Here is a 15,826-nt window from a genome sequence, read left to right as displayed (position 1 = left end):
CATGGACAGAGAAGCCCAGCGGGCTATAGTCCATAGGGTCGCAAAGAGTAGGACACAACTGAAGGGACTTAGCCTACATGCATTCATGCAAGAATTCTATCCCCCTTGAAGTGACAGTGATAAACAGTCAGCAGACCATAGGCCTGTGGGCCAGTTTTCCCACTGCTGGCTTGGAGGAAAACCTGGAGCAATGTCCTCTCACGTTGAAGAAACCTTGACCCGCCAGCCACACACCACGTCTCCTCTGGGAGCCTCCCATCAAAGACGGTTGGCAGGGCCAGCTGCTCACTTTCCAGGGCTTGCATGTGCTTTGGATCTGCTCACGTTTTAAGGAGGACTGAGACTTTCCTGGTGGTCCAGTGGTTAAAACTCCACACTCCCAATGCAGAGGGCCCAAGTTCAATTCCTGGTCAGGGAACTAGATGCCACAACCAGATGCTGTAACTAAAGACCCTGCATGCCACAATTAACACCTGGCACAGCCAAACAAATAAATATTTAAAAAATAAATAAATAAAAGAAGAAGGCCAGCTGATCCTGATAACACAAAAGCAGTTGGAATCCTGGGCATCTGCTAGCTAGATGTGATGTCATGGTTTCCCCTTGGACCATGATTGAACCTCCTTGGGCTAAAACATCCACGTACCTACAGATCCGGTTCCGTCGATGATGGCGGTCACGGTGGCCAGGGCATGGGAGTTTCCCTTCAGGCTTTTGTGTGTCCCCTGGAGAGGAAGGAACATCAGTGTGAAGCATGCCCCAGCAATGGCAAAGTGAGAAATAAATCTATACTTCCTGCATGACAATCCACCCAAATCACTGTGCAAAGCAAAACGTGGCGTCTTTCCGTTAGGACATTGACGCTCTACTCCATCCCAGACTCATCTTGGAAAAGCATGCAAAGCTTCAAATGTTTTTGGTAGTAAAAAAGTCATCAGAGATAATAGTACTTGTCCAAGTGCATTCTGGTTTCCCTGGTAGCTCAGACAGTAAAGAATCTGTCTGTAATACAGGAGACCCGGGTTTGACCCCTGGTTCATGAAGATCTCTGGTTCATGGAGGAGGGATGGGCAACCCACTCCAGTATTCTTGCCTGGAGGATCCCGTGGACAGAGGAGCCTGGTGGGCTATAGTCAATGGGGTCACAAAGAATGGGGTCACGACTGACAGACTAACACTTTCAGATGTATTCTAGTTAAAAGAACTCTTAGAATTCTCTTCAATAAACAAGGCTTTCCTTGGCACCATCACTGAGGCACCGTATCATCCAGCATGGAAAATGAAAAGACGAATGGTGCTCGTCCTGTCCCCAAGCTGAGTGCTGGAGCCGGCAGAAAAGATTGAGGGTGCTTGGGAGCTGGTGTGGGGAAGGCATGCTGGACAGACGGCTGAGAAGCCTGGCCTCCTCCCACAAGTCTGTACACCACGTGTGGGGAACTGCTCGTGGTTTTCAATAAGCTTTTAATTTAGAACAATCTTAGATTCACGGAAAATGCGCACAGAGAGGACAGCTGTTACAAGCCCTGTACTCACTTTGCCCTGTGTTAGCATCTTGCACTGTTGGGCTACATTTATCATGATGAATGACCCAATATTGATGCCTCATCACGAAAATCCATGATTTTTTCAGACCCCTGGCTTTTTATCTAGTGTCTAACTGAATCTGTGTCCCAGGAGCCCACCCAGGACATTTAGTCCATGTGACTCCTGGGGCTCCTCTTGGCTGTGACAGCTCTGCAGACATTGCTTCTGGGACTTTCCTTGTTTCCCGTGATTGGATGGGTGTGGGTTCTAGGAGGGAGATCACGGAGGTGAAGGACAATGGGCATCACCTCTCACCCTGCATCCATGCATTAGCTTAATGCCTCCCTGCTGGTGCTGACTGTGACCTGGGCGGGGCGGGGTGCTGTTGGCTTTCTCCCCTGAGAAGTTACTCGATCCCCCCTCCCCACGCCGTTCTCTGTGCTCAGCCCGCCCCTGAGGACAGGGGAGTTGGGCTCCCTGCCCTGGGCAGAGGACCTGCCTACGCCCTTCTGTACAGGACACTGCCTCTCCTCTCCCAGTTCTTTATGGACACTACTTCCTATCAGGGGACTTTGTACTTCAGTGCAGTGCATGTATCCTGCCGATGTCCACACATGGCTCCCGTGTGACATGTCTCGTCTTTCTTGTCGGGTAGATGAGACGGCCCTGCTGCTTCCGGGTCCAAAGGGCCTGGAGTCAAAGGCCACCTGTCAGCAGTGCTTCCTCCTGGAAGAACTGGGCAGGAGCCCCCGTGGATCCCCAGGCCCGCATGGAATTCACCACCCTGTGCAGTAAACATTTCTTCACCACACTGGACTCTGCCTTGGAGCATGTCCTCCTAGGGCCAGGACCCCACCTGGCTTGTCCCTGCAGTCCCCAAGACCAGCAGAGGGCTGGGCACAGAGTGGGACACCCACGGCGGGCTGGACTCTGCTGAGGCCTACAGGTGGGCTCCAGGGGTCACAGCCTCTGGTTTCCAGGGCTGCCAGAGTGGCTCAGAGGAGCGAGCCAGACCCTGGCATCAGGCCTTGGGCCACTGGTTTACAGGACAGGGCGGCCATGTCCCCTTATCTGCTTCAGAAGACTCTTAGCATCCTTACTGGCCGTCTGCACAAGTGTGTTCATCGAAACAGACCATTTCACTGTCAGAGACCACCCATCACAACAGTTGTGATGGAAGAGGTGGCCGCCCCGCCAGCATCTGGCCCCGGCTCTGTGATGAGCTTCACGTACTCACCAGGTCGGCGGACACGGCAGTCGTGATGAGCGCGTATGGCCCGCTGACCAGGGCCCCGCTGAGGAGCAGCATGGCTGCAGGAGACAGAAGCCCAGAGGGGGGTCAGCCAGCAGGACAGGCCCCCGGGGGAGCCTCTGCTGTCTAAGCTTCTCCCTGTTGGTCATCCTGGCATTGCACGCTGGCCCTGCCCTGAGCTGGACACAGGCCGGTCCTGGAAATATGCCCACACCACCAGGAGTGGCCACGGCTGGAGCAAGCGTCATAAACTTCTTCCATTAAACTTGCCCTGAGATGGTTGTAGGGCTAATCACACTTTCCCAAAGACTCAAGCCAAGTTCAGAGAACCTGGCCCCTGTTTCCTTGAACCTGGAGAGCAGAAGCCACGCCGAGAGGAAGTGAGAACCTGGACGTCCGAGCCCAGACGTGACCACAGGCATGATGTGTGTGAGCACCGGATGCAGCCACCACCACAGCCTCATCTGAAGCGGACAGGACTTCCTCTCTTTGCCCACAGCCACTGACGGCCACCCCCAGGAGACCTGGGGCCCCAGCACAGCCCAGTCCCCGATGGGAGGGACCACCATGCCCATTCCCAAAATGCAGTCTCCTAACCTGACCCTGGGTTCACTTTCCCGAACCACCCTCTGGGTCACATTGCTCTGTGTGGAAGCTCCTGGACTAATGGGTCACTTCATGGGCCCCTTGCATCCGGAATTTGCCCTCTGGGTAGCTTTTAATGGGATCCCTACCAATCCCCTCTGCTGGGTTGTGAGACCAAAAGAAGCATTTACTCAACATCAGAGCCTTAATTTGGTAGAGCTGCTTGTGCAAAGTTAAAAATAGAGGCTATGCCCAGAGTGGCAGTTGACGGAGCAGCTCAGAGGGCAGGCCGCCCCCAGGCTTGTGATGCTGGGGGTGCAGGACTTGGGGACCACAGCTTCGCCTGCTGCCTTCCAGGGGATGTGGCTTCTCTGAGGGACTCCTGCACTGGGCGCCCAGGGCTTCTCATAGGCCAGCCCCGGGGTCTGAACTCTCCCACACTGGCCCTTAAACCTTCGGCCTCAGTTCTGCAGGCAGGATCCCCATGGGCCCCTCTGAAAGTTCCCCCTCCAAGGAGGAACACAAGGATGATTTTAGCCACAGTGCGCAAGCCGCATCTTTGCTTCTTTGTTGATATTTCAGTTCATCTCACAAAGCTGTGTGGACCAAAAAATGGCTGAAGGAAAGAAAGACCTCATGGACTCACCTATGGTGGCTTCCAGCCCCATTCTGCTGATGGAGGAGAACGCGTAGAGCTGTGAACGGCGTCAAAACAGGAGAGGAACAAAGGTTTACTATGAGCAGCTGAGCGATTTCCCAGGAATGTGTATTTCTGAAAAGTGACTCTTGGGCAGCAGCCAGACAGTGGAAGGAAGGCGATGGTGCCCTGGCAGGCTGTCCAAAGACAGGTGTCCAAATGCTTGCAAACTGTCCCCAGGCTGGACGCAGACATGTAGGGTCTGCTGAGCTGGAAACCTGGGAGCGCCCCACCCTGAGCTCCTGGGGGAGGACCCTGGGTTTGGCGCAGCTCTCCCTGAGCCCCGTGTCCCCTCCTGGGCCATAAGCCCTGAATGCCAGGGCCTGGGTGGTGAGGGGACCCCCGTCAGTGCTTGTGCGTCAAGGTTCTCGGAGTGTTTGTGCTGGGCAATGTCCAGGGCCCCAGGATAACTGAAGATTGGGTTTTGTTCAGCCCAGCGGAGCGGCAGATGGGCAAAGCAGTCAGTGCAAGTTGATGAGCAATAATACTACGTATGATGTTGAGGAAACAGTGATGGTATAACCATGTTCCCCTTGACCCTCGCCTTCACCCTGTGAGGTGGTGCTGCCGGCATCCTCATTTTTCAGATGAGGAAACTGGGGCTCAGAGGGAGAGTAACCTGCCCACTAAACACTTGAAAAGCAATGGAACCTGGGTTATGAGGGGAGGGGTGGCGCTCCCCACGGAAGCAGGTAGGGGAGCCACAGTGAGGGTGCTCCAAATGAGCAGGCGCCTGCTGGCGGGGGGAGGGGAGAGGAGGGGAGAGGAGGGGAAGGGCACCCCAAAGAGAACAGCCCACACAAGCACACGTGAAGGCAGGGAGGAGAGAGGAGCCGCGCTGGTGCGCAGTGTGCAGGGGGCAGGGGGCTGGGGGAGGGGAGGCTGAGTGGGGGGCCCTGAGCGGAGTGGAGGTGACACCAGGTCCCAGAAACCAGAGCCCCAAGAGGAGCTGCGCCGGCAGCTGCAGGTGTGCGGGTGGGAGGACATGGGGGCTGTTCCAGAGGTGTGGGGGCTGTGACGAGGCGGAGGGGCTGCTGGTCCTACCGTCGGGGCCGCGAGCAGCAGCATCAGGCCGCAGGTGGAGGCCCTTTTCTCCAGGCGATCAGAGATCACACCTGCCAGGATCCCACCTGCAAGGCAGACGGAGGATCCTGAGGGGTGTACGTGCCTGGCAGGGCCCGCACTGCCACAGCAGCAAGGAGAGGAGGACCTCTTCCCTGGGTCCTTTCCACCCCTTGAGCAGGCTGGCCCCAAAGCCCCTTTGCCTGTGAGCATCCTAGCACCACCAGTCTCTTGCCCACCAGGTATCCTGGTCCTCAGGGAGCCCAGGATGGGGCGTGACCTGCTATCAGAGGCCAGGCACTGGGGGCCTCCCAGTAGGGAGCCAAGTCAAACAGCGTCCAGGCTGAGGGTGTCCATGCACCACCTTAGTGGTGAACGCTTTTGTCAAAGTAGGACAAGAGGAAACGAACTCACCGAAGATCCCGCCCACATCAAACAAGGTGGAGAGCTCCCCCGCCTTCTTGACATCAAGGTGATCTGTTAGGATGACAGCAGAGTGTTTAAAGTGATAACCAAGAAGGACCTATTGTACAGTACAGGAAACTCTGCTCAATGCCATGTGACAGTCTGGATAGGAGGGGACTTTGGGGGAGAATGGATACATATATATGTATGGCAGAGTCCCTTGGCTGCTCACCTGTAACTATCACAACATTGTTCATAGGCTACACTCCAATACAAAATTAAAAGTTATTAAAAAAATGATGGCAGAATGTCACTGTGAGAAGGCCGCAGCAGTGTACAAGCCACACACAACATTCTTTTGTTTCACAAGCATGATTTAAACCAAACAGCAATTATGATATCCATGATCAGATTAGCAGAGAAGGCAATGGCAACCCACTCCAGTACTCATGACTGGAAAATCCCATGGACAGAGGAGCCTGGTAGGCTACCGTCCGTGGTATCGCACAGAGTCGGACATGACTGAGCAACTTCACTTTCACTTTTCACTTTTGTGCATTGGAGAAGGAAATGGCAACCCACTCCAGTGTTCTTGCCTGGAGAATCTCAGGGATGGGGGAGCCTGGTGGGCTGCTGTCTATGGGGTCGCACAGAGTCGGACACGACTGAAGCGACTTAGCAGTAGCAGCAGATCAGATTAGCATTAAAATAGTAATTATCAAAGTAGATGGAAAAAAAAGGAGTGTGCTTTGTGGGCAGACACACAGAAAGTGTGAACAATGAACACTCCTAACCGAAAGGTGAGGGTTCACCTGGCTCTGTCTAGGTATCACCCCGCCTTTGCTCTGTGTCCCCTCAGGGCAGCTGTGACGTCCTGGGGAAGGGCTGGCCTGTGGGAGCCCCTCAACATAGACCATATGACCCTCCCACTTTCAGACCTGGGAGGGGCTGAAACCTCCTCCCCCAGAGAAGGAGGCCGAGGTCTCAGGATGCTCAGCGCAGGACTGTGTCTCCCAACCCCCACCTAGACTGACGGGTGACGCTGGATGGTCCCCTCACTGCCTCCGACTCCCATCCCGAGAAACTCTGCCATGCTGCCTTGGGCTCACGCCCCTCTCTGCTGGGCCTTACAATACTGCTAGTGAAACGGAGCAGGACCTTATGGTCCCTCCCCCAGCCCATGTCCTCCACCTGCCTTCTGTCTGTGGAAAAGCTTTAGCCAAAGAGTGAGTTTAATCAGAGCAGTGAGAAAATGCAGAAACAAAAGAACACTGTCAAATGAGACCACACAATAATAATGTAGCTATTAAGCAAAGTCAAGGACCTCCTCAAGGACTATAGATAATATTTGGGGCTATCTCCTGTGAGCTGTCTTGCAGACACCAAAACCCCTACCCGGTGAAATGATGGTTAATGCAGGTTAATGATGACCAGATTGTAGTTGTGACATAAGCTGCCACAGTTCCAAGAACTGGCCTCAAGGAAATGGAAACAAACCAATCCTGGAACTGAAGATTCAGTTCAGTTCAGTCGCTCAGTCGTGTCCGACTCTTTGTGACCCCATGAACCACAGCATGCCAGGCTTTCCTGTCCATCGCCAACTCCCGGAGTTCACCCAAACCCATGTCCATTGAGTCAGTGATGCCATCCAGCCATCTCATCCTCTGTCGTGCCCTTCTCCTCCTGCCCTCAATCTTTCCCAGCATCAGGTTCTTTTCCAATGAGTCAGTTCTTTGCATCAGGTGGCCAAAGTATTGGAGTTTCAGCTTCAACATCAGTCCTTCCAATGAACACTCAGGACTGATCTCCTTTAGAATGGACTGGTTGGATCGCCTTGCAGTCCAAGGGACTCTCAAGAGTCTTTTCCAACACCACAGTTCAAAAGCATCAATTCTTCGGTGTTCAGCTTTCTTTATAATACAACTCTCACATCCACACATGACTAGGGGAAAACCATAGCCTTGACTAGACGGACCTTTAACTGAAGATTAACTGCACTGAAAACAAGATGACCCTGGTCAGACCACCAATGACCAGTATCCAGATGACTGTGAGAGCTGACTGTGCTGTTTCTGCATGTAGCCCCTCCCTCCATGTATAAAAGCTCTTGCCCACTGGCTGGCCATCAGTGGGGGGAAGTTGGCCTTTGGACATGCAACCCCTCCCCCACTCCTGTTGCCAGCATCCAACATAGAACAAACTTTCCTTTCCACCAACCTTGCCTCTTTATTAGCTTTTGAGCAGTGAGCAGCCCCACCCCGCTTTCAGTTACACTGGGGACACGTGGTCTGTGCTGTGGAGCCCCCATGCCCCAAATTTCTCCTCTTTTCACATTCACTAGGGCACACACCTCCCAGAGACCCTGGTTCCTTTGCTTTGTCCTCGAAATCCCTAACGCGGGGGCCCAGAGGCCCTGCTGACTGTCTGGGTCCCTGTTCAGTTGTGGCTGCAGCCCCTACACAGGAACCTCTGCTCCGAGAACTGCTGGTCCTTCCCGTCTTCCCCTGTGGTCATGCCCGGAACACAGGGTATGCGGCACTACAAACGGCTGCTGTTTAGTAACCTACAGCTTTAGCCCCTGCTGGACTTCTGAAATGCAGGACAAGCTGTCTGCTGCCCCGGAGTTAGAGCTCAGCTCCAGGAAGCGATTTCCAGGTCAGTCATGAAGGCTGTATTATCTGAGATCCCTAGGGCCTCTCTCCCTGCTCACCAGCTGCTGTGACCAAGTCAGATGCAGCCTAAATTTAAAAGCAGGCTGCCCCAGATAGGAAGCCCCTTGGGGAACCAGTAGCCACAGCTGGGGAACACCAGGACCCTTTAAACTCCATCTAGGTTCTCATCATGGCAATAAAACATTCCTATCTGGATTCTCTTCGTCTGTTGTTGTTCAGTTGCTGAGTTGTGTCTGACTCTTCGTGGCCCCGTGGACTGCAGCATGCCAGGCTCCTCTGTCCTCTGCTTTCTCCCAGAGTTTGCTCGGATTCTTGTCCACTGAGTTGGTGATGCCATCTAACCATCTCATTGTCTCCACATCTACCTCTTTGTCTACACGTTTCTACTAATCATGCTATGTGATTCAAGAGCATCATGCATCTCTCTCCTTCCCAAGTTTAGAGACACCAGTGGATAAAAGGGAGTCCTGATCACAGCCCTTGAACAGAACTTCCCAGCTGTGCTGCTAGCAACGGTACTCACCTACATTTGTGATGTAGAGTGGAAGCCAGAAAAGGAATGTATAGCTGACCAGTTTCGCAAACAGCAGACACAGAGAGAACTCTATCACGCCCTGAAAGAGAGGGAAGGACAGAAGATCCCGTAGAAATGGAACGATGTTCTGACGAGTGAGGATTTGTAAGCAGCTTTTGGCAGGGAGGAGCTCTCTGCAGGAGGCCCCTTTTGTCTTGTCTCTTTAGCAAAGCTATAACATGTTGTTATTGGTGGTGTTCAGTCCTAAGTCATGCCCAACTCTTTGGATGGTAAACTACCAGGCTTCCCTGTCCTTCACTATCTCCCAGAGTTTGCTCAAACTCATGTCCACTGAGTCGGTGATGCCATCCAACCCTCTCATCCTCTGCCGCCCCCTCCTCCTGCCCTCAGCCTTTCCCAGCATCAAAATCTTTCCAACGAGACTGCTCTTCACATCAGGCGGCCAAAGGACTGGAGCTTCAGCTTCAGCTTCAGCATCAGTCCTTCCAATGAGTATTCAGGACTGATTTCCTTTAGGGTAGACTGGTCCTTGCAGTCCAAGGGACTCTCAAGAGTCTTCTCCAACACCACAATTCAAAAGCATCAATTCTTTGGCGCGCAGACTTCTTTATGGTCCAACTCTCACAATCACACATGACTACCGGGAAAACCTTAGCTTTGACTATATGGACCTTTGTCAGCAAAGCAATGCATCAGCTTTTTTAATACGCTGTCTAGGTTTGTCACAGCTTTTCTTCCAAGGAGCAAGCATCTTTTAATTTCACGGCTGCAGTCACTGTCCACTACATTTTAACTAAACTTAAACCAGTCACTCACATACTCTACTCATTCCTGGCCGGGGCCAGATCTTTCAAATCTTTTGCTCACACAATACTTTGCCTAACTGGTCAGTTCTTCCCTAGATCAAAGAAGTAAAAATGAAAAATAAATAATTAACAGATGACCAGATCTCCTCCTTGGCTTCCCCTTCAGTAATCTCACAAGCGAACTGTGTGAACAACACGGCATCTGGAGGAAAATCACAAAGAGTCGCCAAGCCTGCGGGCAGCGGGGTGATGATGGCCCTGATCCTCCATCTCAGTGATTAACCGAGATTACTTTTTCTTTTTAAAAACTTTTGTGGCCTCTTCGGAGTTGGTTTGGGGGACACAAGTCCTCCTCCCTGACTGCTGGCTACTCTGGTTAAAGCAACTTTCCTTTCTATCAGCATTTGCTTCTCCACTGTTGCATTCAAGCAGCGAGCAGCTGGACCTGAGTTCAGTGATACCCAGAAGAGACATGTAGATTCTGATAAGGAAACTGAGGTGTGGGGTCTCGTGGCTATTGAGAAATGCTTATATGTTCCACTTCGTGTCTACATTTAGAAAGAGGTGGCCCTTGTGAGATAGTAAGTCCAGGTATCACTTGGGAAATGAGCATGAGAAATCGGGTAACACTAAGGAACCGACTCCTCGGTTGCTTCTCCCAGGCTATCACAGTGCATAGCTATGAACACCCTTCAAATCCAAGCAGAGGTCACGATATGCAATTCATGTCAATGCTCTGGAAATTACACAATGTTCCACAGTCACACCCAGTATGGGAGGTGTGTGTAATGTACTTCATGCTTACCAAGTGCGTGTCATTGTGCCTGTTGCGTAGTTAATGATCTCACTTGATGCCAAGAACAGCACTAACTAGTTGTACAGCCACCGAGCCTGCACTACAGTGAGGAAACAGGCCTAGAGTGGTTACCACCTGTGCCGGGCACACCCAGCCCGCCTGTGGCAGGGCCAGGTCAGGCCAGGCCAGGCCAGGGGTCTGAAGCCTGTTCTTGCCTCCACCCAACTTCTGTTTATGGTGGGCACCTTAATTTTAGCAACAGTATTTGACAGCTACACAATCAAGTAACAACAGAAAAGTTACTACTTGTTATTAACAAATTTTAAAAATAACTGTTATTTGGAACTAGCATCTCCTGCAGGCCAAACCCCCAGAGATCTTTGTTAGGGACCCTGGAGAGTCCAGGCTGGACGTTCAGTGGTTTCTTCTGGCAGGAGAGCAGCTTCCGGGTCCTCAGCAGCCCAGTTTCATCTGGGAGCTGGCAGGACTTTCTGTTTAAAGCAACAGTTCTCAGTTCCTTCATTGGGTGCCGTGATGCTGAGGTTCTGCGTGCACTGTTGGGTTTCTAGCTCAGCACAGTTGCTGTGGAGCCTCTGGGTTCCCTCTTCCAATTCTCCCCGAGGCCAGCATGAGGGAAGTGCCCTTGCCTGCATCTGTTCCCCTGAACAGGCACCCAAGGGCAGGAGCCAGGTGTTCTAGAGTGTGGCCCCCAGGGGCCAGTGTGCTCTCCCCGTCCTCCCATCTCTGCTCTTGGCTCCCTGCCTTTGTCCCTCTCCACAGCTCCATGTCAGAGGAACACAGTTGCTCACAGGCCTTTGCACAGCTCCCAGCATGCTCTGCTCTGGGAGCTCATGGATTTCACATCCATAATATACATACATAATATATATTATAACTATTAACAGGTGAACAAAACACTGCAGGCTTATTCAGCCCTGAGCTGATCTGCTTGCAATTCTGGTTCATGCTGTGGATTTCTACGAGCTTCCCAGGTGGCTCAGTGGTATAGAACCTGCCTTCCAATGCAGGAGGCACAGTTTTGATCCCTGAGTCAGGAAGATCCCCTGGAGGAGGAAACAGCAACCCGCTCCAGTACGCTTGCCTGGAGAATCCCATGGACGGAGGAGCCTGGCGGGCTACATTCCATGGGGTCACAAAGAGTTGAACGAAACTGAGCCACTAAGGACAGCACTTCGATTTCCAATGTGTAGATAATATGATCATGGATTTCTCTTTCTAAACTTATCAACAGCTCAGTGTCTATACACAGCATTATGTGTAATTTGTAGTAAACAGACACTGTTCACAAATGCCCCCTCTTGAGAGGGTCGTGTACTCACGGGAATTTTCAGGGCCCCTGTGAAGCTGATGGCTGCCATGCCGCCCCCGCCGTCTGCCGGGAGGACGACCACGTGGTTCTGGTGGCCAGAGTGTTTCCCATCCGATAGCAGTAGACGCTGCATCTCTGGGTCCTGGAGACAAACCCGCAGAAAAAGAGAAAGAGAAGAAAATGTGTTATCAGGCCGTTGACTTGGGAGGTGGGTGTGCCCTGGACAGCACCCTCACATGGCCATTGCTTTTACGGCCATCAGCATGCACGTGGTTTTGGGAAACACTAATCAAAGACATGCAGAATCTTTTGACTCAACTCTAGGACTCTATTTGTGAAAAAAACTTTTCGATGTGGAAAAATACTTATATGATAAGATTAATGTCACACCATTATTGAGAAATATTGCTAAAGTACATCCACATAACCGACATATCCTGCAGTTGTAAAAAAAAAAAAGGTTGTGAGATTTGAAGAAATGAGAAAGTGCTTATGATACATTAAGCAATAAAACATCATTCAAAAGCATTTTCATTATGATCTCACTGAATGTTTAAATATAAACCTATTTAAGTAGGTTAACTATTGGATTATTTACAGGGAAAAAGAAGCTAAATTCTAAACTGACAATGGTTATCACTCAGTGGTAGAATTATGTGTGAAAGTGAAAGTTGCTCAGTCATGTCCAACTTCTTTGCGAGGCCATGGACTCTACAGTCCATGGAATTCTCCAGGCCAGAATACTGGAGTGGGTAGCCTTTCCCTTCTCCAGGGGATCTTCCCAACCCAGGTCTCCTGCATTGTAGGTAGATTGTTTACCGAGCCACAAGGGAAGCCCAAGAGTACTGGAGAGGGTAACCTATCCCTTGTCCAGCGGATCTTCCTGGCCCACGAATCAAACTGGGATGTCCTGCATTGCAGGTGGATTCTTTACCAACTAAGCTATCATGGAAGTCCCAGAATTATGTGTAATTGGTATGAAATGTCAGTTAAGGAGTTCACAAAGGACACACATGATCACAAACAATATTATTTTAAACTTCATAAACTAATTCCAATATTTCATAAATTTTGATTCTGGACATCCCTAAAGTTTATCATCATTAAAGCAAAGAACAGTGGTCCCCAACTCAGGGTGGGACATCAAATCAGAGCAACGATGATTGAAAAATGTCCTCATAAAGCCACTATGAAGGTCAAAGATTTAAAAAGAGATGTTTCTATGTATTCCAGACTTTCCACAAAATCAAACAGGTTTTATTGATTTATCTCACCCACTCCAGTATTCTTGCCTGGAGAATTCCATGGACAAAGGAGCCTGCCAGGCTACAGTCCATTGGGTCACAAAGAGTCAGACACGACTGAGTGATTATCACTTACTCACACTATAAACTATGCAAGCGGTATTCAAAATGCAGTTAAATTGGAAAAAAAAAAAAAGAAAACGGCAAAGCATTGCCACATCTGTTTCTTGATATCAGAATTCTCTTCTGGTGAAGAACAGAAATTTGGAAAACAGGGTGGCAGGCTGCAGCACGGGCAGCCCCTCGGGCACTGAGCACCCAGCATGGCTCAGACATCGAGAGCTGGCCTCTGGTGAGCATGGCCACAGTTAACTACGTTCTCTGATGCTCCAGGATGCCGATGACAAGCCCCCGCTTGGAACCAGAGCATCCTCCTTAAGACAATGCCACAGAGGTATGTGAACACAGAGACCCTCTATTTGAGTCTGGAGATAAACTTCTCTCTGGAGAATTACACAGCTGTCCTGTGTGTGTGTTAAGTCACTTCAGTCGTGTCCGACTCTTTGAGACCCTATGGACCATACCCACCAGGCTCCTCTGTCCTTGGGATTCTCCAGGCAAGAGTGCTGGGGTGGGTTGCCATTCCCTCCTCCAGGGATCTTCCCAACCCAGGGATTGAACCCGTATCTCTTACACCTCCTGCCTTAGCAGGTGGGTTCTTTACCACTAGCACCAGCTGTCCTGTGTAGAAAACGAAATCAATTGTTCTCAACCCTGGCATCTCCTGGGCACTCTGAGAGACTCCCAGGCTGTACCCTGGACCCAATATAGCAATTTTGGAAGCAGGCCCCCAGAAAGTCGTTTGTGTCATTAGGCTGAGAACCGCAGGATAGACTTTTTTTTAACACTAAATGTTCTGACAGGTGAACCATGAAATGCAGCCAGATAATGAGAAAAAAGGAAGAGAAAAGACTGCTCAGCCAGGAGGGTAGTAATCACAGGTCCAGCACAGAAACCCACCTGGTCACAGCCCAGAGTTGGCACTGACCCTTCCTTGTTCAGAACACTGGGTACAGTATGCTGTATACTGGGTTCAAAGCCCCAGTCCGGCCCCTCTGCCCTAAGCCATGAGGAGCCCCTCAGGCCAGTCGGGAAGCCCTGTCTTCATTTAAGACAGACCTCCTGCCCACACCTGCTCATCCTCTGTACACAACCTGGGGGAGTGAGGAGGGGGTGGTTCCAGTCTCCTAAGGCCAGTATTTTGCGGCATCTGGAGGAGGGATCCGTGAGGTCATGCGGGGGGGCGGGGCGGGGGGTGGTTTCCAAAGCAAACCAGGAGAGCAAGGCTGCCTCCTTCTGGGAACCAACAGAGACCCGCTGGGGGAACTGGGTACGGGAAGCGGTGTGCCTAGAGCCCCCAGGGCATCTGCTGGGACAGAGAGCCCTCAGTGGGCTGAGAGCTCATTCAGCCTAGGGCCCGCACTCTGAGGTTTACACATTCACAGAGCAAAAAGGCTCTGCGTGATGAAAGCAAGCACACACGGGAGTTTGCATGAGAGACGGCTCAGCCCAGCCTCAACCTGTGCTCGCCCCACGTGGAGCTGTCGGATGGAGTAACCTTTATTTCTGTTTTTATTAAAGAATTTCTTATTGGAGTATAAATGCTTTACAATGTTGTGCTAGTTTCTTCTTTATAACAAAGTGAATCAGTTGTATGTATATGTATATACATCCCTTCCCACTTGGACCTCCTTCCCACCCCACCCCTCAATCCCTTAGATCTAGGTCATTAACCTTTAGCATCTAAACACCCGCTCAGCACCCTTTAAGTGGTTGCTGAGCCACACCCATCAGAAAGACCCTCAGAGGTGTAGGAGAGAGTAGGACTGGGAGTTTGGGATGAGCACATGGAAACTGGAATACATAGAAGGGATAAACAAGGTCCTACTATAGAGCACAGGGAATTATATCCAGTATCCTGTGATAAACCATAATGGAAAAGAACATGAAAAAGAATGTGTTAACATATGTGTGTATAACTGAGTCACTTTGCTGTACAGCAGGCAATTAACGCAACATTGAAATTCAACTATACTTCAATAAAAACGAAATTTAAAAAGATAAAAAAACAAGAAGTGGAAAGAATTATTAAACAAAAGACCCTTAGAGAAGCCAGAGATGACAAAAAAGACGTATAGCTATAAGGAGGACAAATGTCAACCATCCCCAACATGACATCACGAAAACCCGCAAGGTTGGACGCAGGTCACCACATGGGAAGTGACCCCAGAGCCTCTTTCTCTGTTCACGTTCTTGTCCTCGCCCTACCCCCTTCTTTATGATTTTTTTTCCATGAAGTCATTAGGAGTCATGCCTGGGGCAGAAAAGGATTAAGCAGTCCCAGCTGAAAAGCCACTGTGGTCAGGGGCCTGGGTAAGGCTCAACTCTGAGCTGGTCACTCTGTGAAAGGGGACACCAGGGTGTGCTGTCAAACAGGTGACGCATCCTGCCTGCTGGCCCGGGGGCCACCTCCGGTGCGTGAGCTCCTCCTATGACAGAAGGGAGGGGACCAAGCCTGAATAGTGCACCGGGGCTAGCTGAAAGGAGACGCCCTTCCACCACGGCCGACGCCTGCCTGGTCACGTCCACATCAAGGTCAGCCTGAAACAGGACCTCCTGGGGCCTCGGAATATATCACTGTCTCTTTAGTGACATGTTGGTAAATAGACTTTTGTAGAAGAAAAAGAAAAAGGAAGAGGAAGTCACATTTAGAAGACAGGGCTAGCTTTCCTGGCCAGTAACCACATTAGAGAGCCTTCCCAGGTGCCTCTAGTGGTAAAGAATCTGCCTGCCAGCGCAAAAGATGCAGGTTTGATCCCTGGGCCGGGAAGATCCCCGGGAGGAGGGCGTGGCAACCC

General features: G+C 51.1%; 1 protein-coding gene across 4 annotated transcripts in view; it reads right to left on the bottom strand.

Annotated features, from left to right (window-relative positions):
* The window catches only part of SLC37A1 (solute carrier family 37 member 1), a 73,067-nt gene that overhangs the window by 10,514 nt on the left and 46,727 nt on the right, over positions 1-15,826 (bottom strand). For all 4 annotated transcript variants that reach the window (XM_018051713.1, XM_018051708.1, XM_018051716.1 and 1 more), the window contains exons 11-17: positions 11,675-11,806; positions 8,721-8,811; positions 5,535-5,597; positions 5,103-5,188; positions 4,008-4,056; positions 2,762-2,835; positions 647-725 (exon numbers count right to left, since the gene is read on the bottom strand). In XM_018051713.1, the coding sequence (XP_017907202.1) occupies positions 647-725; positions 2,762-2,835; positions 4,008-4,056; positions 5,103-5,188; positions 5,535-5,597; positions 8,721-8,811; positions 11,675-11,806 (574 nt within the window). The remainder of the gene's footprint in view (positions 1-646; positions 726-2,761; positions 2,836-4,007; positions 4,057-5,102; positions 5,189-5,534; positions 5,598-8,720; positions 8,812-11,674; positions 11,807-15,826) is intronic.

This window comes from Capra hircus, chromosome 1, assembly GCF_001704415.2.
Source record: "Capra hircus breed San Clemente chromosome 1, ASM170441v1, whole genome shotgun sequence".
Lineage (NCBI taxonomy): Eukaryota > Metazoa > Chordata > Mammalia > Artiodactyla > Bovidae > Capra > Capra hircus.
Note: the sequence above shows the minus strand (reverse complement) of the source record. Positions and strands in the feature narration are given on the sequence as shown.